The 23,975-nt window shown below is 47.0% G+C and overlaps 2 protein-coding genes across 3 annotated transcripts in view; one reads left to right on the forward strand and one right to left on the reverse strand.

Moving 5' to 3' along the window:
* The window catches only part of LOC144149696 (glycogen phosphorylase-like), a 43,097-nt gene extending 32,474 nt beyond the window's left edge, over positions 1-10,623 (reverse strand). Inside the window, exons 1-2 of the mRNA XM_077681348.1 lie at positions 10,234-10,623; positions 3,185-3,286 (exon numbers count right to left, since the gene is read on the reverse strand). Coding sequence (XP_077537474.1) covers positions 3,185-3,286; positions 10,234-10,479 — 348 coding nt within the window. The 5' untranslated portion in view covers positions 10,480-10,623. The remainder of the gene's footprint in view (positions 1-3,184; positions 3,287-10,233) is intronic.
* LOC144149697 (uncharacterized) overlaps positions 7,251-23,975 on the forward strand; it is a 47,005-nt gene continuing 30,280 nt past the window's right edge. The window contains exon 1 of one of the 2 annotated variants that reach the window (XM_077681349.1): positions 7,251-9,980. In XM_077681349.1, coding sequence (XP_077537475.1) covers positions 9,842-9,980 — 139 coding nt within the window. In that variant the 5' untranslated portion in view covers positions 7,251-9,841. The remainder of the gene's footprint in view (positions 9,981-23,975) is intronic. The other variant, XM_077681350.1, reaches the window with a different exon arrangement.

Genomic DNA, 23,975 nt, shown 5'->3' on the forward strand with positions numbered 1-23,975 from the left:
AGGCCATTTTGCCGATTCTGCATTCGCTGTATCCCCCCTCCCCCCTTCCCCCCCAGGTTACGCTGACAGCTAGCCGCTATTGATGCACAACGTCGTGACCGAGATTGTCCCCTCGGCCCGCTTGCTTCCTCATCGGCCGCCAGTGAATGCTATCGACCCTGTGAAGAGCCCAGCGCTTAACGTGCGCGCCTCGTGGTGGGGAGTGCAAAAAAGAAGACAGCAGCGTGTTTATGGACGAAAAGAAGGGCGCCCAGAAGCCGAGATGCCGCTTATCAGCACCTCTGAAGAGGAGCTCCGCTTTCAGTGCCCTTATCTCCCCACTGGGCAGGGGGGCAGCCTTGAAGGTGTCAAGTGTACAAACAGTGCCCGCGTAAGGCAAGGCCACCCACTGAACCATTCCGCTTCCTGAATTGCAAAACAAGGGGACCCTTCAAGAGGTGAAGGCAGCGCAGCCTGCAGTGTTCAGCAGCATCGACTGTCAATGTTTAAGCTGCTGCACTGATGACACATGCCAAATTTGGTATCTCCAGGCAAACTTGCTACACAGAGCAGCACATGCCTAGAGAGGCAGGTGTGGCAATGCTTGATGGAACAACAAAAAACTTGTAATCAGAACCAATCAATAGCGAATTTCCTCCAACCAGAAATAATTCTAGCTGATGCTTCCTTACCTTGCCCCTTGTCCACCTTTTTTTTATTTCTGATTTTTCTTAAGCCGATGGCGTTGTATACTTACGAGACAACTAATCACACTCTTTGATAAGGTTCACATAGCACTACTCACATAGCCAGCATATGAAAACATGTGAAGCCTCTTTTGCAATTACCTAACACGACAAATCAGGAAAGGCTCAAGTTGGCCTTCATCAGTAGGTCAAGGTGTGAGCTACAAGTTGAACTGGGGATGCCCAAATGTAAAGGCAAGCATTGACCTTTCGAACCATTTTTTCACGCTGCTATACAAGCTGTCAAATCTTTGCTTTTAAAGAACTCTTTAATGAGGTGCCCCCGACAGTTCTCAACTTCGGGACCTCTTTTGTTTCTGTACATGCTTATGTTATCCCCCCCAAAAAAGTGAAATAAACTAGAACTTGAACTTGAACTTGAACAAGACCTAGTGTATTTGCTAACAATGGAGCAACATTCGGAACACAGATTTCCTGGAATGCACAGCAGCCGCACTTGCAACTGATGAGAATATATACCGTATTTACTCGCGTAATCCTCGCACTCGCGTAATCCTCGCACCCCTAATGTGAGCCACCAAAACTTGAATTTTTTGGTTCCTCGCATAATCCTCGCACCCCCAACTTTGCAGGGGCGAAAGTTGCCTGCTCGCGAAACCTGCATGGTGCACGCGCTCTCCAACGCGCGCCCTCCCCCGCCGCCTCTCCGTTCGGCGGAGAGCGCTGTGTATCCAAGGCCATCCAGGCGCCCTAACAACCTGCATGGCTACTCCCTAACAGGCGCCCAACACGCTACTCACACTGTCCTTGAGCCGGTTCGCGGTGTTCGCGCACGGTGTTCGCGCAGCCCGCTGTCGTGTCATCGTGTCGCCGTCGTGGTCCCGCCGTTGAGCGGCAGCAGTCAGGGAGTCACTCGCGTCAGTGGTGGATAGCTCGCTGCCGTTTTGAGAACTTTTTGATCTAATTGTTTTGTGCTTGGTGCCACTTCGCCATGGGGAGGAACGCCAGCTACACTGCCGCTTTCAAATTGAAAGCGAAAGAGTACGCGATCGAACACGGCAACCGTGCCGCAGGCAGGCACTTCGGCGTCACCGACTTCAACGTGCGTTACTGGAGTAGGGCACGCACATACGACGACGAGATAGGGCGCGCTCCAGAAAGCAAAGGCGGCAATTTCATGATCGCTGATCGACGGGAGACTGTTTACGTTGTAAATAGTAAAATAAAAAGAAATAGCTGCTGTTGGCAACACTGAGCTTACTTTTACAAAAAACGACCGCTACATTTAGCGGGATTGGCATAAGGCAAATTGGCAACACTGTGCACCGGATTTTTTTTTCCCGCATAATTCTCGCACCCCTAACTTTGCATTGACTTTTCCGAAAAAAAAGTGCGAGGATTATGCGAGTAAATACGGTAAAAAAAAATGTTTCATGTGCCAAAGCCGCATCTGGGCTATATGAGGTGCACCGTAGTGGAGGCCCACGAAACAATTGCGACCGCCTGGGAATTCTGAACGAGCGATGAAATCTTAACGCATGGGTGTTTTTGTTTCGCGTCTGTCAGAAAAACAGCTGCCGCAGCTGGGACTGAACCTGCATCATTGGGCTCAGCAGCACAACACCTCTGCGCGACTGATAAAAATCTGACACGTAAAGTGAGAGCGAGATAGAAGCAAGAACCTGCTACGCGCAGATTCCAGATTTACTTAATAAATTCCAAGTTTATGAAGCCCCATCATCAACCAAATCCTGGAAAAGCTCTACGTTGCCCAATCTTCGTTTTTTGGACAACTACTTAATTCGCATGACTTACACCTCGTTGCTCACAAGTTATGACATGGTCAGTCGAGATGTCGAATACTGTAGTTAGCGAATGACACAGAAGACATCACCGCTGGAAACCAGGAGTTATGTGAGCTTAGAATTAATGGTGCACCAAACATTGATGTGAATCGGGGAGGAAGTGGGGCATTGAAAATACTTTTGGCGCTTGAGTGATTTGCGTTCAGTGAATTTTTTTTTCCTTTTCATGATTTCTGGGAACTGGAACACACACTGATTTGTCTGGCAAATTCGGGAACTCAGAATAAATCGTGCCTTTAAAGGGGCCTTCTGCAAAGCTATCAACTTGCAGACAGAAACACATTGCGGGAACCGCAGGCACGCCACTTCTTCAAATGCACACTGGTCCAGGCAACCACAGGAACACCCCCGACAGTACAACCACAGAGGTATCACTACACTACAAGCTACTACTAAAGCATTACAATTAAGCCTGCGAGTTCTTGAACAGCTACCAGAGAAACACCTTGAAAATGCCTCCATTTTGCATTGGGTATAAGTATGAGCTTTGTGCTTTTGAGAACGTGTAACCACAGAGGGGAAGTATGCATTAAAACAGAGAGTGTACAAGATGTACACATGTTGTCTAGCCCCAATTGAACGAACTGCAATATCCCGGCAGCCCAAAAGGAGAACTTGGCCTTGTGCCCCCACCTGGTAGAGGGCCTCGTCGCAGGCATTCTGGATGCCCAGGTTCACCATGGTGTTGGTGAGCGAGCGGCCCATGTAGTACTCCAGGGACAGGTAGTACACCCTCTGGAAGAGAAAAAACCCGGGGGCATCTGGTCAGCTAGCGTGCAAGCAGGCTTTGTTTTGCGACGTGCTCTTATTTCACAAACTGTGCAATGCATAACACACATAAGAGCAGCAGCCTTCTTCATTCTACCTTCTACATTTCCCGAGCATCAACGGTTGCCTTTCAAGCAGCTAAATGAACTTCAGCATGCCGTGCTCAGACCCTTTTCCTTGCTACAGATAACCCACCAAATGAAAACCTCAATGAAGGCTTTTAAAGTTACAAGGCTGGACCAGGGCTACATCATGCCGTAACAGAGAACTACATATTAGTTTAGGCCACTCAGAGTCTTCCAATTAGTGCCAAAATGTAGTACACAAGTTCATCCAACAAATCCAAAAACTTCATAATTCTTTGTACCAACTTCCTCACTGACCACTAGTACAATGAACACTGAGCTAAATGCCTTTTTTTTGTATTGCTATGTTCAGAAGCTCCACAGGCAGCGAAACAAAAATCTTTATACCTGAAAACATTGCAGTCAGTAAGTTTGTATCATTTGTATCAATTTCCCGACAGAAACACTCAAAATTCACACACACCTCAACATTTCACTGTAATTTCCCCACCTGTGCCCTAACTATTGTGACTCATTTGCATGCAGTTGACGTCCTAAGCACTCCTTCCTCATCAAGACAGCTGTTGAATGGAATAACTCAAACTCGTGCATCTCCAAGCAGCACGACTGACTCGAAATTTCTAGTGTTCTTTGCGTAAACTGTGTTTCCGCTCAGTAAGAACCCAGGAGGGGTCAAAGCAGTAGTGAAAATAAAAAAGCAAACAAAATAAAATATCCACCCGTAAACAACTTCATTCAGTTCTTTATCCTCTATGCTTTAAAAATAACAAGGACAAGTTGAATATTTTTGGGGAAAACACCGGGGGAGTTTTCCGAGGTTTCTCTTTACACCAGGAAGTGTAAAGCATTTAAAAGCCCAAGTCAACGAACTCGCAACCCATCCCCTGTCATTTCCCCTGGAAGTCTGCCCACTCTTCTTGCTAAGCCACAAATGGCCAGAGCTTGTTTCTAGCTGTCATGGAAAGGCCAAGAATACTGAAGTAAGTAACAATAGCCTGCTGGAGTTGTCTTTACAGCTGTTTCTTTGGCATCCAAATGGCCCATTACCCATCCCCCCCGTCTAGAACAAAACAAGGCAGACTTGGCTGCATTCTCGGAGCGTCCGTAACCAGGAAACAAAGCAATCAAGCGTCACTAATTGCTCAACCTCCCAAACGCGACTAATGAAATGTGCCTGCAGCTTGCAAACCAAGTGGAAACGCAGGAAAGCATGAAACCGCGCACGGTAATGACTCACCATAAATCAAGTGCCACATGTGCACATATATTCATATAAGAACACTGAACCTAATGTGTTTTGCAGGGGACCGCGAGGTGAAAGGACCGTACCCGCAAAAATGCACTTTCCGAGCATATTTCGAACCAAACAAGTTGCAGTGGAACCAAGCTATAAGGAATGTGCAAGAAAAAGAAAAGGCAATAGCCGGGAACAAAGTTTTCTATAACCGAAAAACTCGACAGCCTGCGCTACAATTTACACTCAAACAGCGTGTTGTGCAACATCTTTTCCTGCACACAGAGACAGGTCCTCAGACAGGAGGGTACTCAAACCTCAAACGGGCTATGAAGACAAAATACAACACTTCATTTAGTTTGAAAGAACTAGGCTTCAGTACCTCACTCAGCTCCATTCCAGGCATGGGAGACTTTTTTTTTAACAAAAAAAGAAAAAAGTATTGAAGAACTTTCAAATTTCGCACTACAGTGATGTCATAGGCAGGGGTGACATCATATGGACAATGAGTAAAAACAATTTTTACTGTTTAACTGCATGTTAGCATTCAAGTGATGCAGCCAAGTGGAACTACAGGCCCCAGTGCAACCGTCCAGTCATGTGTCTTAGCGATGGGTTAGTGCGGCATCCGCCCATCACACAAACAAGATTCTGTGACGTCAAAAGAAATCGGTGCAAAGTGGCCGGGGTGTCCCCACTCCTTCACATGTTTTCTGTGATATCCCCATTAGTTGTTTGAATTGTGCGATAAAATTGGTGTCATTGTTACCGAGACAAGGCAGTCTTTCTAATGAAGCAAACTTGTATTGCGCCTCAATGGCCCCTTCTGAAAACAAGGGTGAAGCTGCATAACATCCCTTAGTACCTTAGTACGGTGCCTCTAAAACTTACTTGAGACAGTAAGCCAACGGTGCACCCAGAAAGAAATGTGCACTGTGCTGAACGACAGTACAGAAGATCGTTCTGCCTATGCCCTATTTCCCCTGTCACTTGCAATGCACTCTTCCAAAATTACCACGCTGTTGTAGATGGCGCCCAGCAATAAACTTTATTTCACACACACACAAAAAAAAGGAAAAAAAAACCTTTCAGGCCTGTCACAAGTATGGCTGTAACTATGCCAAACATTTCTCATTATTTGAACCCAATTGTAGAAAAATACACGCTGTCAAAAGCATTAGTGTGTTAAAAACAGGCAGTTAAAGAAATCATTGCAAATGGAGAATATTTTAATCCACTGACAAACCTGTCAATGCTCCTTTTAACGCGTCTCTATGTGTCTAGTCATTGCACATTAAAAAATTGTAACTGCACAATCAATTTTTATTGAGTGAAACAGTTTTACGGACACGTCATCTTTCATTCCTTTGCTTATATGACACCGCTAACGACAGAGGTCTCCCTCTGCATCGAGCAAATAAGTCGATAGCAAAAAAAAAAACGCCTACAAAGGAAATATTCACCGTTAGCTACTTTGCCCCACAACGAGTGAAAGACGCCCGCCACTCTAACAAAAGAAAGTCTTTTCGCCGCCCTGGCCAGATCCTTGCAGCGGCCTTGGCAGTCTCCCCACCCAGCGAACCCGCCCCCCCTTTCATTCACACTCCCTCAGCTTGCTTCTTTTTCCAAGCTCCCCGCTCACGGCCGACCCTCAACCCCGCACGCTCGCCCGAGCCTGTCCCAAATAGACACGCTGCCGCCGCGGTATCCAGCGGCCAGGGACCCCTCTTTTTTCCCCCCAGGGCGACAGTCTCTCAAAAAGGTGCTTGACAGCCGACTACGGAGCTGCGAATTGAATTGAAGCACACCACAGTCTGAGGGCGGAAAGCCGTGTCGGCGGGCTGGCTGCCAGAAATATATAAAGCCCAAAGCCTCGCACACCCCAACACTCCGGCAGGGCACCAGAGACAACAAACAAGTAAACACAGCGTCGAAGAGATAAAAGATCTGGCCAAGGAGAGAATGTGTCCTGCGGGGCGGGAAGCTGGCGCGATGACAGCAGCCACCTCAGGACTGATAAAAGCAAAAGGGGCGTGTGATAGGGAGAGGAGCGCTCTGGTCTTGCGCTTTCGTTTTTCCTTTTTTTTTCTATGCCGATTTTGTTCCAAAGAGGTATGCAAGCAAGTGGTTGTCCCTGTCAGCAAAAGAGTGATGACAGAACAGCTGCCCCCCAGTGCTAATCTTTGCATAAAAAACTTTTGCCAAGTGATTAGCAACTGCTTTCTTTCCCATAGCCGGTAATGAAGCTGACTTCTGCAAATACATATATAAAAAGAAAAATTGAAACTGTCTACAGTGTGCGGTGCATTGTGGTGCAGCCTAGAAACCTAGTACACACTTTTCAAACTTGTGCTCTGCAGCACTACTAGAGAATTGCGGGATTTCAGTCTGACGAAGGCTACCTGTGTTCGCTGCCATATGCCATATTAAAGAAGTCGAATGGCTGCTGCATACGTATGTGGCTGCTATCAGCATCCCCACTGTTGAACGGGCCATGCAGACAAAATACAAGGTTGTTATATTCAAAAGACTTGGTGTTTTATGGTGTCCCCAGTGCTTGTCCGGCACCAAACAGTGCTTTGTTCACTCAGAAATTCAAAAATTTAAGCCATAATTTGGTTCTCCAGATGAATCGTGTTTCGTGACCCCTGCCATGACGTGTCCAGGGCAAGTACTGAAGCGAACGTATGTATGAGGACTAGGGCCGCAGCAAACAGCGGAGCACATTGTTTGCTGTCAGACGCTCCTAGATGGTGCCACCATACTGCTCGGGACCGCTGTCTACCCGTGTTTTGTTTTTGACCAGATTTGTGTCTCGACAATGTTTATTACAGTTGATAGTACTCGTTTCGTAAAACATTGGGTATACTCGACAAACACAGTCACAGAAGACAATGTCGCTTATGCCAGTTGGCCAGTGTAAGCCCAACGCACTGGATGGCTGTGCAGCTGAAACAGGCACAGTGCACACTGGTGCTTCTGTGTTTACCTGTGCGTCCGTAACTTCCATTGTTTACCACACCATTCTTACAGCTATAAAAATAATATGCAAGAATTTAAGCGCAAATAGCTTGTTGGGCAAGCTTCTAAGCCCTGCCCAACTTGCATTTGCTTTTGACGGCCTCAGTCAATTGCACAGCTGTCCGTAATACGTCATAGGTTGTAGTGCAGGAAATGAGCTAGTGGGTCGCACGGCAATTTTTTCGCTTCCGAATCATATAGCCTATTTGAGTGAGTTTGCATTAAAAAGTGGTGCCACAGTTATTCTAACGAGGCAGTCTTTTGAATGAACCAAACTGGCTCTTAGTCTGCATGGCCTCTTTAACCCAACTCTCCACCTCCAGTTTTCAACCTAGTATTTAAAGGAATAAGTGGTAATACAATAAGCTTAGAAGCTGAGCATACAATTCACAAATAAGTAGCTTCTCCAGGCCTTCAGCAATCTATTTACATTATCGGCAACAGTGAATGAGCACGGCTTCTAAGATTTCCATTCAATCCTGTCAATACATGGCGTATAACCACTTATATAGGTTTGCATTCAGAGCTACTGTCAACTACAACTTAAGTTACCTTCACTAAATGAAAAAAAAAAAAAAACAGAGGACATGTGTTCAGGGTACTGCACTATAAATATGTGGAAAATAAAGACAGGTTAAGGCCAGGGGTTGTATCTGTGCCACAGGGCAGCAAAATCGCTTAGAAAACCTCGGGTGAAAATAAAGACAGGTTAAGGCCAGGGATTGTATCTGTGCCCCAGGGCAGCAAAATCGCTTAGAACACCTCGGGCAAATGATTTAATGTACTTGATCACTACAATCTCGCCTCAACAGATGATGTATTACCGTTGACAGAAATAAAACGCCACAATTGCGAGGGAGAGCAGCGAAAACAAAAGTAGTTCTCGTGCATGCACGTGCAGGTTTTGTGGCGTCCAATTCCCAGTGTTTAATGTCCGTAAGCTGATAAGGGCCAACCAACCAGTGCAACCCTAAGCAAACAAGCTCCAAGCATTCCGCCATCCAATTAATAAGAGTTTCTACGGTGACTGTGCAGTAGGGTATGCAGTTACAAAAACGGAGCGTTTGACAAGTGTACAACTCCGCTGTATATTCACAGACCGGAAAAGAAGTCAGCATTTGACAAGTGCGTCAGGCTAAAGGATGTAGAGACAAGAGTAAATGATGCTGCCCTGTAGAGCACTGCAAAAGGTTTCGACATAGCAAAATCACCCATAATGCCGACTTCACCGCAGGACTCGGAAGCTTTGCAGGAAGGTTAATCCAACTGACACCAATTTTGAGCGACAAATTTAGGGGCGGTAATTTTAAATACCCATAAATACGAGAACAATTTCCTGCTCTCGAGACTGAGGAAATAAATGCACTGAGGCCGTCAAACAAAATGGAGCGATTCAATCGCTCATGCGTGGCGCGTTTCTCAATTTTTTAAAGCGAGGTATGCCTGTTTTATTCGATACTAAGCGATGGAAGCGCGTCCGACCGCTCAAAATTACAGCGGCCGCGCAATTGACGTGCCGTTACGGAGAGAATGGGTAGGCATTCGGGAAACGTAGCAACGCGCCGATCGGGTAGGTCAGACAGAGGTCAAACGTAAAGCCGGCTAGCGGGCTACCGACAGAGCGCGGAGCGAAGCTTGTTGCCTCAACACACGAAACGCCAGTGTTCAAAATATCGCAGCTGCCACAGAAAGAAAAGAAAAAGCAACGCATTCTAACGTGCCCGCCTGACAGCTAGCGTGGTGGGCATATCGCGCAAGAAAGTGAAAGTAGGGCACGCGCTGCGGTACGCGACGGAACTTATCAGTTCGCTTATCGGCGCATGTCAACCCGATCGCGCGCTAATACGAACAGTCGCGAGGGGCGGGGGCGTTCCCCGCTCCTTCACGCACCGGCTGCACGCGCGCTGTCTTGTCGTACGGCGCACGTAGAGCGCCGCATCGACCGCACGGCATGGGCTTCAAGACGCCATTGGGTAGCGCTGCAAATCGGGCGGATTTTCCGTTGACGAAAATATCACCGCGCCGAAGTGTGTCTAACATCCTACACACCCACTTTCGGCCTAGACTGGGTCCGCTTACGCGGTGACACTGGGGTCTATTTTTGAACTGATGACCGCAAACGCATTGTAGTTCAGGAGAGGACGATTTCGTCGTCTGCACGTAAATTGCAGACGGCACGTTATGACTTTTACTATCCCCAGCGCGCTGCAGCTGGATTTGCGTTGCGCATTGCGGCGCGGAGTGCGCGCGGCCGGTCCGGTTTTGCTCAACGCAAGGCGTACATGTACATCGACCCCAGATGGACGGCCGGCAAGAACAGGTACAGTGCTCGACCCGAATACTGTGCAAAACCCGCACCGGCGGCATACCTCTCCGACCGGCCCGCGCATTGGCTGACACTTGTGCGGCAACAGTCAGTGCGTATTGATTGGCAACTACACTGCGCAGAGCAAAGCTGGTCTTCTGGAACTGTCTGCGTGGGAAAGTAATGCAAATGCGAGTTCACGCCTGACAGCACGCACAATAAAAAGAGAGAGAAAGAGTAAACACGCCAAGTGCGCGGCGGTGTTTACCTTGGGGTCCTCCTCGTGGTAGTATTGCTGGGTGCGGATCCACCGGCCGACCAGCTGGTCCCTAACGGTGTGCGCCAGGGCAAAGTAGTAGTCCCTCGGCGTGGCCACATTGCGGTCCTTACCCAGGGTGTAGTGGACGTGCCGGTTGAAGGCCTTCTTGAAGTTGGTGACGCTCTCCACCTGAGCGATGCCCCGCACGCTGATCTGCTTGCGCCGCTCGCTCTCGCTCGACGGCACGCTCGACATTGCGGCCTGTTTCTCTTTGCTCCCGCCGGGCGCTGCGAAGAATAGCGGTGCTCGGCAAACGAGAGCGGCCACACGACTCCCCGCGTAAACAGCTGATTGTGAGCGGCCATGGAGGAGACACGGAACGCCGGAACTATAGTGTACTAGAATTGGGAAGTGTGCCGTGCGCGGGCGCAAAACGGGTCGCCTCAGCGATGACACCCTCCTCTCCCAACCCGCTCCGAACAGCATCCCTCTTACATGCAGTGCCATCTCGTGACGCGCGGAGCACTCGCCGCTGAGGCGCGCCGCGACGCGTAGTCCGCGGCGGCAAGCCGCGGCGGGCGCATTTCGGCTGCTTCAAACGGCGCACGCAGTTGGGAAGCAGCTGAAATTCTGACGCTAGCCCGTGGACTGTGTGCTTCGAGAGAAAGAAAAACCATATAAACTTTACAAGTACGTTACACGCAAACACACAACTAAGGACAAACGAAAATCAAAGAAAGGAATTTCCTTCTTAATATTATGCTCTTTTTTCTACTAGGGAAATTGTAAATGGCCAGATTGTCGTGTCGAGAGAATACATTAAAGCTAGTCGGCTCAGAGACTGCAAAATAATTATTCGATGTTAGGCGAAGCTAGCGCCCTTGCATGCACCTGAGATGAAGTAGTAGTAGTAATAATGAACTTTACAAGTAGACGGCTTGCATTTTGTCGATGGTCCGCGGGATGCCCAGGACCCTGGGCTCAATTTTTTTCTGAGGGGATACATACACGAGACACAAGTTATACACGAGACTCGAGACACACGTTTTTTTTTTTTTTTGTGCATACACGAGACCCAAGTTACAAAATAACAGTAGCGGCATAAACCGCTGCGCAAAAAAGCTGCAAAGCATTCACTGTTTGCATGCACCATGAGGAAATATACTAGTGTAAACAAAATTGAATGAGATGCAGAAGCAATCAGCAGCATGGTGTGTTGACATAAGTAAACATACGGGTCAATCTTGTACATTGCCGCAAGCTCTAAAAAACACGCAAGTGTATGCGAGAATGGTGTTGCTTGATTTTGTTTTTCCAGTTACGCTCGCGTGGGGAAGCATGCTGTTCACAAATATTCGACACCTTTTCGCCTTTTTAGGTAAATTATAATGTCGCCCGGGAAACCGGGAACGATGCTGAGCGCTATTATGTTAGTTGCGGTTATCTCTTGATGAATCTCAACACCCCTACCACGTCTTATCTGTCCGATCAATAAACTGCGACTCCAAGTGCAGATCGCAAAACACACGTGCGTCGTCGAGGTCTCTGTCGGCTCTGTTGATAACTCGTGACCGTGCTTCGCGTTTTTCGGCGTCAGCCGGAACTCGAAACAGGGATCGCGCTTGTTATCACGACCGATGGCCGCTGTTACAGTTGGGCACAAAACACACGCGGTCGCGCTTGTCCCGCCGTCGTTCCGCCGTTCCCCCGCTTAAAGTCACCACTGCACTAGACCACGAAGAGCACATTATTAGTCGTAGGTTCTAAAAAAGGGGTTGAAATTTCAACCACAACGCACCTTAACGAAACATGCGAGCGCCACACTCAACGTATCGTTAGGCCGGCCGCCGTAGCTGCTGCAGCCGCCGTAGCATCCCTCTTGCTGGTGGCGCCCCTACCGGGCCGCCGCGATTTTCATCGCGGCAGTGACCCCTCCGCTCCCATTGTTCGGCGCCGCGGACGACACACTTCCCAATTCTAGTACACTATACCGGAACTCTCTTCTTCGCGACCCTGGGAGCGGTTTTTCGCACTTGATCTCACCCCCACTGCTCTCTGCGCATGCGCCGCGTTGCTATGGCAACGGAGGCGCGTCGTCTGCGTCGTCTGCTTCCTCTCCGCCGCGGCTACGCTCCGCGGCGTCGAAGTCAAACGGGAGCGCGCGGCCTCCATCACGGCCAACGAACCTATCTAGTAACGTTGATCACGGCCGCTGGATGAGAGCGCACGCCTTTCATCCAGCGGCCGTGCCTCCATGGCGGCTGTCCCTATCCGCACGCCTCGCGCGGAATATTTTTAAAACTGTCCGCACGCCTCGCGCGGATAACTTTTAAAACTGTCCGCACGCCTCGCGCGGATAATTTTTAAAACTGTCCGCACGCCTCGCGCGGATAACTTTTAAAATTGTCCGCACGCCTTGAGTATCTTGAGCCCGAATGCAGCCAATGCAGTGCCGTGTGCCGAGTTTCTTTTTCCGGGTGTTATTATGGACGCCCCAGTTTCTTCCGCACTCAACTTGGATGCTATCCGCGTGTTACGTTGTCGTGGCTGGTTACTTTAGTGTTCGCTAGTACGATGATTTCCTTACTTAAAACAAGTGCAGCGTCGGTCTGCTAACGCTCGGCTTCGCGTTGTGTGCTGTCCTGAGCCAGCCAGCTCACGGGTGGAGCCGGCGTGCTAAGCCCTCGTCGGAGAAACAGCGACCACGACGACACCGACCCATCTCCTGAAGAATCGAGGACGAAGTTCGCCATCGCTAGTTCTGCACTTCCTATCCTACAAGCCACGTTGCAACAATGTGCCAGAGATCACCACACGAACAAATGCCGTGCTGCGATATGGCGAATACTGCGAGGTGAAGATGATTGTGTGCATCGGGGCGTAGAGCTCGACGTACTACCACATTCGGCTTGTGATTGCGGTGACGGCGTAGCACATGGTAAATGCGCGAATGAGGTGGGGCCGAGTGCAGGGTGCGTTCTCTGCGCTATCGCCCTTCATGTCGGCGCATTCGGCGGCTGAGTTCGATGCTTTCATGGGCAGCGATTGCTGCAGGCAGCCGTTGCAAGCAATGCGCGGTTGCACTAGTCAGCTATGGTCGCCTTGGCGTTTGTTTATCGCCCGGGGTTCTTTCTTTCAACGTAGCTGCTACCTGCGTAACATTGAAGGAAAAAAAAACGTGATTATCGCACATAACTGATAACCTGAGCATGCGTGTATCGTATATTCTGTGCAGACTTTGAGTGCTTAGTATTGTTCTGCTGGTGCTTGTTTGCCACTGCGCGTATTAGTTTTCAGGCTAGAGGAACAGGCACAGTGCCAAAGCGATACTGAATCAAGTGTTCATGCATTGGTTTTGAAAACAACACGAGGTACGTAGAATAACGCTCACAACACAAAATAAAAACAACTAATGGAAAAAAAAAACTAGCGCTGTTTGCTGTCCTTTAATGTGCCCGTTTTTTTTTTTTGAGCATTATGGTTTACCCAGCTGGCCCCCTCATGTCCTAGCTGTGCTAGATGTGATGAGGCGTCAAAGACCCTTCGAAAACACTGCGTATGAAAAATCCGTCGACTTCTTGCCTATAAAAATTTAGTTCGAAATTACAAGCGCTCCATTTTAAAGCACTCGCTTTTGTGGAAACTGCTGTTGTGAGAAGCGAGTCTGATGCATTTAAATAACACACATCATTGCCACATTCTTGCTAGGTAGCGGCACATTGTATGCACTGCTATTATGAGCCCGTTAAAGCATTATAAATGCAGTATTCATGCCGAGAGAGAGAGAGTGAGAGAGATAGAAATCTGTGGCCATTCTGCAAATCTCACATAGTTCCTCACTAACCCGAATGCCATGACCAGCAGAAGTTCTTGCGTCGACTTCACGTCCACACCATGACCCGCGCTCAGCCAGTCTTCCCAGGAAGTGTGTGGCGGCAGGTATAGTGGATGGCACCCCCAGAAGAGGGGTAGTACTGGTGGGGTGTGAAGGGCAGTTGGTTGTCGGTCAAGTGGGGCAGGAGGATTACATTTATATAGTGGACACGAGTCTGGGCAAGAAGGGAAGGGGTTTGTGCATTTCGGACCATAGATGCAGCTTCACGAGACAGGGTGAGGTGGGGGACCCGGAAAGACTGCCTATTCTAGCACATGTGCAATATGTGGGCTTGGATATACAAAGCTTCTCAGCAAAACAGTACACAACTCAGGATCTGCTATGATGCCGAAGAGGGCACTGGCAAGCATTTCATCACACGAGTTCTTGGTGTGTTACGTCTTTCCTTTGTCATTGTTCCAGCCATGCTGTTTTTTCCTGTTGTGCAGAACCAACACACTGCCACTGTTGTATATTTTATCACACGATGCGACATGTGTTGACCCCTAGCCAAAAATTCTGTGTGCGTGCATCCTGTGTCGGTCCAAATTTTTCTGTTCAATATACTCTTATGGTAATAGAGGAGCTAGAGCCAAAAGCAAACACTTCAAAAGCTGATAATTCCAACCTGTGCCACCAGTGTATACATTCACTCTTGAGAAGGGGAATTATATCACAGTCATCACAGTGTGTGCCCTTGAAAGTTCTTTCCAGAGAGGATGTATCCGTTAATCTTTTGTATTATGAGTGCATGAGATGGCACACATATTAAAAGAGTAGTTACTCATAATGTTCAGTTCTTCCTACGAGACTGAACTGGGCCAATCTTGTTAAACCATAGGCAGTGCAAGTGTTTCAAGATATGTACTCGCTCGTGTTGTGGTGTTTATCAATTTCCTTTTCTTGGCCCTGTTGAAAATTCCATCAACCAACCATCAAGATTCATTGCTGGAAAGGTTGATTGCGTTGGTGTTGGTGTTCTGCCTTTTTTTTGCACCGTTTTGCCTTTTGAATTCGTGCGAAGCTTGAAATTGTTTTATGAAACAGTAAAGTTCCAACTTCTAAAAGATTACATACACAAGAAGCTATTTGCATAGTTGCTCAAATTGGAAATTTCATGTCAGTAGTCCTTTAAATCACCTTTATTCTTCACAGGGGCAAGGAAGATAAGAACCGGGCTGCTTTCGACATAGGTGCCTTAGTAACACCACTCTTCACTCAGCACAAAGGAAAAATTAAACACAAAATTTCGTTTCAGGTTGCTATAAAAGGACCATAACCTTGTTCATAATTTTGTAATGAAAAGGGAAATAGGTGACATCAGTGCCAAAGAAAGGTGCCCGGAAATTGTTTTCATTCATGTCAAGGGCAGGTAGAATGCAGTAGCTTCTGGTGGTATTATGCAAAGGGTGGGGTAGTAATGTGGAGTGATATGCGTGATTGTTAAACACATTATTGTTGCATTTTATTGAGTGCCGGAAATACCACAGTTGAAACACCTTACATGATACAATTTTAATGTCGAGGCAGTGCTGTTGCCTAGCTCACCGTGCTTGTGATGTCAGCTTGTGAAATTAGAGCAGCCTTAGTAAAACTTTACTGAAAGAAATGCTGAAGATAAACTAATCTGAAATCCACTTTCACTCGCTAGTAACTTTTTTTCCGAAAGAAATTGAGCACAATAAACCTTTTGCCCAAACAGCATCATATTGTTTTCATTTTTTTTGGGGATCATGCTCCTCACCTTTTCACCCACAGACGATAACTCTGGGTGGTTGATGTTAGCCTCAACTGTAGCTTATGGTCTAGTTTTTAGGTGAAACTGTGCAGACATTAGAGGGTGTTTTTTGGATGGAATTGGTGCAACAGAAACGAAGAGAGGGGAAGAAACATAAGGACGGTCGCTGGTCTAACAACTCATGTTACACATGTGGATTTATCACGTAGCCATAGCTTTAGTCATGAAAAACATTATGGCTTCTGAGTGCACGACAAACTTTCCCACTGCACTACAACTAACCTGAAGTTGATATTTGAAAGTGTTCGGTATTTTCCAGCAGGCTATTCGACCGAAAATGGTACCCTGGAGCCAATGTGCAGCGAGTTCATACATAGTTTCACTAAGCCTGCCTGTGCAGAAGGAGCTAACATGAGGCCAAATGTGAAAAATATGCAAGGTTTTTCAAGTGACAAATATTTAGTCTCATCTATATGCATTAAGTTGACTTAATTCCTGAACCATATACTGGGTCTTTACAGTGACATTTCACCCTTTGTCCACGGGTAGTCACAAGATTCTCCACACCACAGGAATACATGTGAGCAAGAAATGCCAGATTCCCTCTCGGGGAGTTCGTAGAGACTCGAGGACTGATAATTGAAAACCCCTACCGTTGTTGCATAACGACTTCTGTTGAGCACTTTTTGGCTTGCAAGTTTTTTCTACTCCCCCTACGCATTTTTTTCTTCCTTTACAGGTTGCCTTTTAGAGTAAAAAAGGCAGACCTAAATGGGATTGAGAAGAAAGTGAGCGAAAGGCTGGGAAAGGCAGTAAAGGAAAGGACAGTGAAGAGTAATCATAGCGGGAACGGTGCAGTGCTATTGCACACACTGCCAAGAATGGCCTTGGTCACCACAGTGGATTATCAGCACCCTCCTCAGCAATAGGTCGGCCGGTCAAGACTGCATTTGTGTGAGAGGAGCTTCCTCCTCCTGGAAACAGCACAAGCCAGGGAACAGGACATTAGAGGGCAGAGATTTTTGAGCTAAATAAAAGAACAGAACCTCACGGCGGTAACTTGGCAAGGATTCACATAAGGCGAAGGGAAAATGTGGTCGGCAAAGTGGTTACAAACATTCAGGCTGTGCTCTTGCAAATACCTGTATAGAGATCTTGAACAGCGACCATGGATACGCTGACAAACTCAAAGCATCACCAAGCTACTTCAGGTGCTTCACTGTGTTGATTGAACTAGCATACACGTTATCTTGGGTCGTACAATGCTTACAGCATTGACAGCACAACATACGTCTAAGAGTACGAGTACAGGTGACGACGTCTGGGTGGGTGAGGTTGCGGGGGTGATTCCCCCTCCTCTCAGTTGAATGGATACTTCTGTGTGCAACACAAAGTGGGCCTGAGAAATAGTAGCAATGACTGTACACCACCACGAGGGAAGATGTTACGGTCAGAGAAGGCTCGCTGTGAAAATGAGGATAGAGCACCAAGGCCACTAGCAACTGGAGGAACTTCGCTCTTTTTTGCTCTCATTTACAAAGTTTACGCCGTCACCGCAATCACAAGACGAATGTGGCAGTACATCGAGCACTACACCCCGATGCACACAATCATCTTCACCTCACAGTATTCGCCATTCACAGCACGGCATTTGTTCGTGTGGTGATCTCTGGCACATTGTTGCAACGTAGCTTGTAGGATAGGAAGTGCAGAACTAGCGATGGCAAACTTCGTCCTCGATTCTTCAGGAGATGGGTCGGTGTCGTCGTGGTCGCCGTTTCTCCGACGAGGGCTTAGCACGCCGGCTTCACCCGTGAGCTGGCTGGCTCAGGACAGCACACAACGCGAAGCCGAGCGTTAGCAGACCGACGCTGCACTTGGTTTAAGTAAGGAAATCATCGTACTAGCGAACACTAGAGTAACCAGCCACGACCACGTAACACGCGGATAGCATCCAAGTTGAGAGCGGAAGAAACTGGGCGTCCATAATAGCTCCATTCGATTCAGACGCGATTCCCTGCAACGCCTGCAACGTTGCACGGTGCGCTGCACCAAAGCGCTCGATTCGCCGCTGCAGGAATGGTGCCGTGCACCGCGTCGCTCGATTGCTCATGGTGCAGCAGCGTTGCCGCCGCGGTGCAGAGAACCGCTGCACCTGCTACGGAGGAGGTGCAGCGATTCGGTGCCGTGAGCGTTGGGGCGTTGCGGGTTGGCGGGCGGCTACCGGCAGTTGCGGCGACTGCGTGAAAATGTCCGTCGAGCTCGAAGATACGCGGGACGAACTTAGCGTCGCCGCTGATGCGTACGACGCAACCCAGATGGCCGTAAACATCCAGTTGTAGAGGACGACAAGCGAGGATGATTAGCAGACGACTATGCCTGCACCTCGCTCGATTGTAAACACGCAGGGGCGCTGCTGACGGTGCAGCCGTGATGCACGGCACCGCGGAACCACGCTGCTGCACTGCCGTGCACCCCTTCGGAACCACGTTGCCGTGCACCCCTTCTGAATCGAATGGAGCTAATAACATCCGGAAAAAAAAAACTCGGCACACGGCACTGCATTGGCTGCATTCGGGCTCAAGGCGTGCGGACAATTTTAAAAGTTATCCGCGCGAGGCGTGCGGACAGTTTTAAAAATTATCCGCGCGAGGCGTGCGGACAGTTTTAAAAGTTATCCGCGCGAGGCGTGCGGACAGTTTAAAAAATATTCCGCACGAGGCGTGCGGATAGGGACAGCCCTCCATGGCGCGCGGCACGCCGCTCGTCGATGCGCGCCGTCGGCAACGAGAAGCGTGTAGCCGCGTATGCGATCGCGATGGAAACAAAAACAAAAACAAACAAAAAAAAAACAGAAAGAAAGAAAAGAAGAAGATTCCAACGCGGAGATCTAGGCATTGGGCACATTTTGCTCAGCCCAGCGATGAACAGCTAATCTCACGATTCGTGTCGTATTTCAAAATGCGCTGGTTGTGACTAAGGTAAATCGGCGCTAGCATGGGGTTTCATTGCGATGGTCACTTGATACAATCGGCGCCCTTGTCTGTGCATCCCATCCTTGTAGCGCCTGTTTCAGAACTTCTTACGCAAATTATCAGCTTTTGTAAGCTGTGTATTTGATCTGCTTCCTTTGTCCGGGACGATGCTAGTCTCGTACGTGTTGATCAGTCTTTTTGTTGTTGTCGAAGTTGTTCTGTTCACCCTCCTGTGCTGGGCCTAAATAGAGGCTTGCTGTACAAATAAATAAATAAATAATATTTTCATTACTAACTATTTATGAAAAACCCGAATGAAAAGGGCAAAGGTTACGCGCAACTGCAGGGTTGAAAGCCTTCCGCGCGCGCAGTGTTTTTTTTTTTTTTTTTTCATTAGGCCGGGAAAGATGAACCACGTAATGAAAGAAGCTTCATCCCGTGCTTGTTTTTCGGTTCTTTCATAGACCCCACAAAGCAGAATTCGGCAGCAAGTAACGCGAACGCTCTCAAGCAGACGCTTTCATGCACCGCACAAGGCGTGTTTACATCGTGAATTTAAAGTTGCCAAAAATTACGCAATAATAAAAATATAATACACGTGCCGTCATTGCGTAGAAAACGGCAAGCATTTCTTTTGTTCGGGCCCTGATCGTTTGAGATGGATTATGCCATGCTTCAATGACAAAGGGAGGCTGGTTATAGCACAGGATCCATGAATCATTCATTTATTCAAGTGCGCCCACGTGCGTTTAGGGGAGGGTCGCAGCGGTATTTATGGCCTGGGAGAGAGCGACATCGCGCTGCTGAGGAAAAGACTGCACATTGCACGTCGAAACTGTGTACTTCCAGACATCAAACGCCCCATATCGAGACTGAAAACTAAGCGCTTATTTATTTATTTATTTATTTATTTATTTATTTATTTATCATAGTACCCACAGCGCCTTTTCAAGGCATTACAGTGGGGGGGGGGGGGAGAGAAGTAGAAATTCGTACAAAATACAGGCATAGCAGAAATATCACTTAAAGCACAATGACAAGCCAAAACCCGGCATGTTCAACGAAGATACACTACAAAGAACAAGAAAATACATCATTAGACATGATTGTCACAACATTTTTGGGTAACTTATTCCATTCGCTAATAGTTTTGGGGAAAAAAGAATGCTTAAACAATTCGGTTCTACAACTTATTTCTTTTATTTTACAGGAGTGATCTGTCCTTAGTGAAACGTAGTCTGGGCTCATTAAATAACAACTTTTGTCTATCCCTGTTTTGTTATGAAATATATTGTGAAAAAATTTTAATCGAAGTACTCTCCTACGATGCTGAAGCGAATCCCAACCTAGGCTGCGCTTAGCTGTAGACACACTGAAATTCTTGAAGTAGTCTTTAAGAACAAAACGAATAGCCAAGTTTTGAACTCTTTCTAGTTTGCCGATATCAGATTTGATACGTGGATCCCATACCGTACAAGCAAACTCGAGTATGGGGCGAACATTGGTCTTGTACAACAACTCTTTAGTCTTCACTGGAAAACGTTTCGCGTTGCGACGTAGGAAGCCCAAAACGCGACATGCTTTCGCACATGCATAATTTACATGATGGCGCCAAGACAGCTAGGTCCGAGGTAAGATACACACCAAGATATTTATGTTCGAACGTTTGGTGAAGACATGTACCATTAATGGTATAGGAATAAACATGAGGCGTCTTCTTTCTCGTGAAGCACATGTACACCGATTTCTGTAGATTTATCTGCATTCCCCAAGTTTTACACCAATCAACTAGCCTATTCAGATCATGTTGAAGCGCAGTGCAGTCGTCTAAGTGATTACTAATTATATATAATACACAGTCGTCCGCAAACAATCTTATTGTAGAAGAAATACCATTACAAATATCATTCATAAAAATTAAAAATAATAGTGGGCCCAAAACAGAACCCTGCGGTACTCCCGAACTTACATCGACATCTTCAGACTGCTGACCATTTACGACAACACGCTGTTTCCGGCAGTTCAAGCACTCTTGTATCCAACGGAGAATTTCAGGGTTTATGTTATACCACGCCAATTTTTCTAGGACGAGTGAATGAGGAACAACGTCAAACGCTTTTGCTAAATCAAGAAAAATACAGTCCACAGAGAAACCTTGATCCAATGAACCAGCAATATCATGAGTTAATTCTGTTAATTGTGTCACACAAGAAAACCCAGCTCGAAAACCATGCTGTTGGGGGCAAAGTAGCGAGAATGAATTTAAGTGATTAATAATGCGAGTGAAAAGCACGTGCTCGAATACCTTACATACTACACTCGTCAAAGAAACAGGCCTATAATTGGGTACGAGGCTACGTAGTCCCGATTCGTGCAACGGCGCAACGTTTGCAAGTTTCCAGTCATGTGGTAGAACTCCTTCTTTCAGTGATCTCGAAAAAAGAATCCGAAAATATTTTGATAACACGGCTGCACATGACGATAGCAACGCAGTAGGTAATCCATCGGGTCCCATGGCACTGGAAGGTTTCAAACGTAAAAGCAGCTGCTCGATTCCGCGTATATCAAACTCAGTATCACCCATGGGTTCAGCACAAAGGGAGCCAAATCTAAAGTTATCAGTACCAGGCCACCGTTCGGTAAAAACGGAACTAAAAAACGCATTGAACCATGTAGCTTTCTCGCGACACCAATGCACCATTACATTCCAGAGTAATTGATTGATTGATTGTGGGGTTTAACGCGCCGACGCAACGCAGGCGATGAGGCGCGCCGTAGTGGAGGGCTCGTACACACGGGCGTTTTTGCTTTTCGCCTCCATCAGAAAAGCGGCCGCCGCAGCCGGGAATCGAACCCGCGACCTCGTGCTCAGCAGCGCAACGCCTTAGCCACTGAGCCACCGCGGCGGGTACATTCCAGAGTAGGAATCGACACTTGGTCCTTTCTATTTGATTTAATATATCGCCATAGTTCCTTCGGACGGTTCACAACACGCTCGTTAAAAGAATTAAAGAACGAGTTTTTGGCTTTCCTATCTTTAAACTCATTCATAACAGCTTCCAATTTTACTTTATTACACGAGTTAGGATTTCTTTTGAAAGCCGCATAAATATTCTTCTTTTTATTACTGACTTGACGAACTGCTTTAGTGAACCATGGTTTATTCTTATTACGGCGCGATGTCAATACCCACGATGGTACGTACTGATCACGCAGTTCAAAAATTTTACTTTTGAGAACTTCCCACAACTCTTGAACACCACAACAATCCTCCGACTCGCAACCTGTTGACAGCACTGGGAAAGGTAGCGGCGCCCCAAGTCAATCATTCAATTCGATTCAATTCAATTCAGTTTATTTCAACATCAAGGATGTTTGGAGGCACAGACAAAAAGCCATACAAAGGCTTGACAGAGGTCCGTGCCCCCTACATGGCACACAGTGGAGAGTAACGGGAGGCCGTGTTCATAGTGGCAACAAAGCAATTACATGTTTTTCGCGTACAGAAGCAGAGCGCCACTTTTGTAAAACAAAAAAAAACTACAACAAAGAACAGAGACCGTACTATAGTGACTAGATAAGGGAAAGGATTTTTGTGTGCACCAGGAGGTCAGTAAGGCATTCCATAATGTGTGACGCTAAGAACAATAGTTAATCCGGGATTGCAGCAACATATAAATGTCATTGATAACAAAGGAGAAACAGAATACAATGGAAAAAAAAATATACAGGAGGTCTATGAGACAACTACAAAAACGCGTTACGCAGATCTTTAAAAGAGACTGTAAAAATATCAGTTCCATGTTCGCAATAAAGTCGATTGAGCATTGAAGGGAGGCAAAATTTCAGCATTTGCTTTCCATAATTTGTGCGGCACGTGTCAACTTGCCATTGCTCTAGGACTGCGGGTTGCATAAGAAATGACGTTTTTTCGTAGTTTCGCAAGTTCGGCCATTGTGCCAACGTTTCTGGCTGTTTCTGAATTAAAGTTCTGAGATAACTTAAATGGATTTTACATTGATAATTTTAAGGTCATGAAACAGACTACTTGTATGGGATAGCGGAGGTGCTTTATTTACAATTCGGATAACTCGTTTCTGCATAAGGAGTAGTTTTCCTATGTTTTGAAGAGTGGTAGTGCCCCACACTAATACGCCATAATTCAATAGAGATGATAAGAGACCATTGTATAAAATGATATTAACAGATATGGGAAAATAAAAGTACTGTTTCCGCATTCAGCCAGTCACAACCGAAATTTCCCGTTTAGGTAACTGATGTGTTTATCACAGGACATGTATTATGCCCTGAAAAGTATACACCTAAAGTTTGGAAATGCGCTACTATTTCGATTTCGGTATTATCTATATGAATGGGAAGCAATGTGAAATTTTTATGTCGGGGGTGAAATAGAATTGCCTTTGTTTTGTCGGTGTTGATCCTGAGATCATTACTAAAGATCATTCATGATAGAGCGCACTACATAATTGTGCTCCTACGCGCCTGTCGCCTCCGTAAATGTGACAGGTGTCTTTCTGACCTGTTGTTTTTTGAAAGATCTGCAAACGACGAAGGTTTCTGCTGTGGAAGTCTAACGGGCCACAATGTCGTTGTCCAAGCAGTCTTCAAAACGCAAATTGGAAGACGAGAAGAGGTGCTTTCAGGAGCGATGGGAACTTTCTTATTTCTTCATGGAATCAAGAGACAAGGTGTTGTGCTTAGTCTGCCTCCAGACTTTGGCTGTGCCGAAGGAGTACAATGTTCGACGCCACTTCATGTCTTGCCATCACGAGAAGTACGGTGCTCTTACTGGCAACGTACGTTCGCGAGCACACCGTGACTCAACTGAAGGCGGCGTTGGGAAAGCAGCAAAACCTGTTCAAAAAGGCTGCCAAAGCAAGCGACGAAACGGTAAGGGCAAGCTTCGTCATTTCTGAGCTTATCGCCAAATCATCCAAGCCCTTCACTGAAGGTCTGTTCGTGAAGCAGTGCCTGCTCGGAGTCGCTGATGCTACCTGTCCCAGCATGGAAAAGACATTCGAGAAAATAAGCCTCTCTCCAAACACAGTCGCCCAGAGAATTAACGAGATCAGTGCAGACATTGAAAAAGGATTAATCAACCGATGCCACGAGTTTGAAGCATTCTCTATTGCAGTTGACGAAA

This window comes from Haemaphysalis longicornis, unplaced genomic scaffold (genome assembly GCF_048455015.1).
Source record: "Haemaphysalis longicornis isolate Haplotype H1 unplaced genomic scaffold, Haemaphysalis longicornis Haplotype H1 scaffold_8, whole genome shotgun sequence".
Classification (NCBI taxonomy): domain Eukaryota; kingdom Metazoa; phylum Arthropoda; class Arachnida; order Ixodida; family Ixodidae; genus Haemaphysalis; species Haemaphysalis longicornis.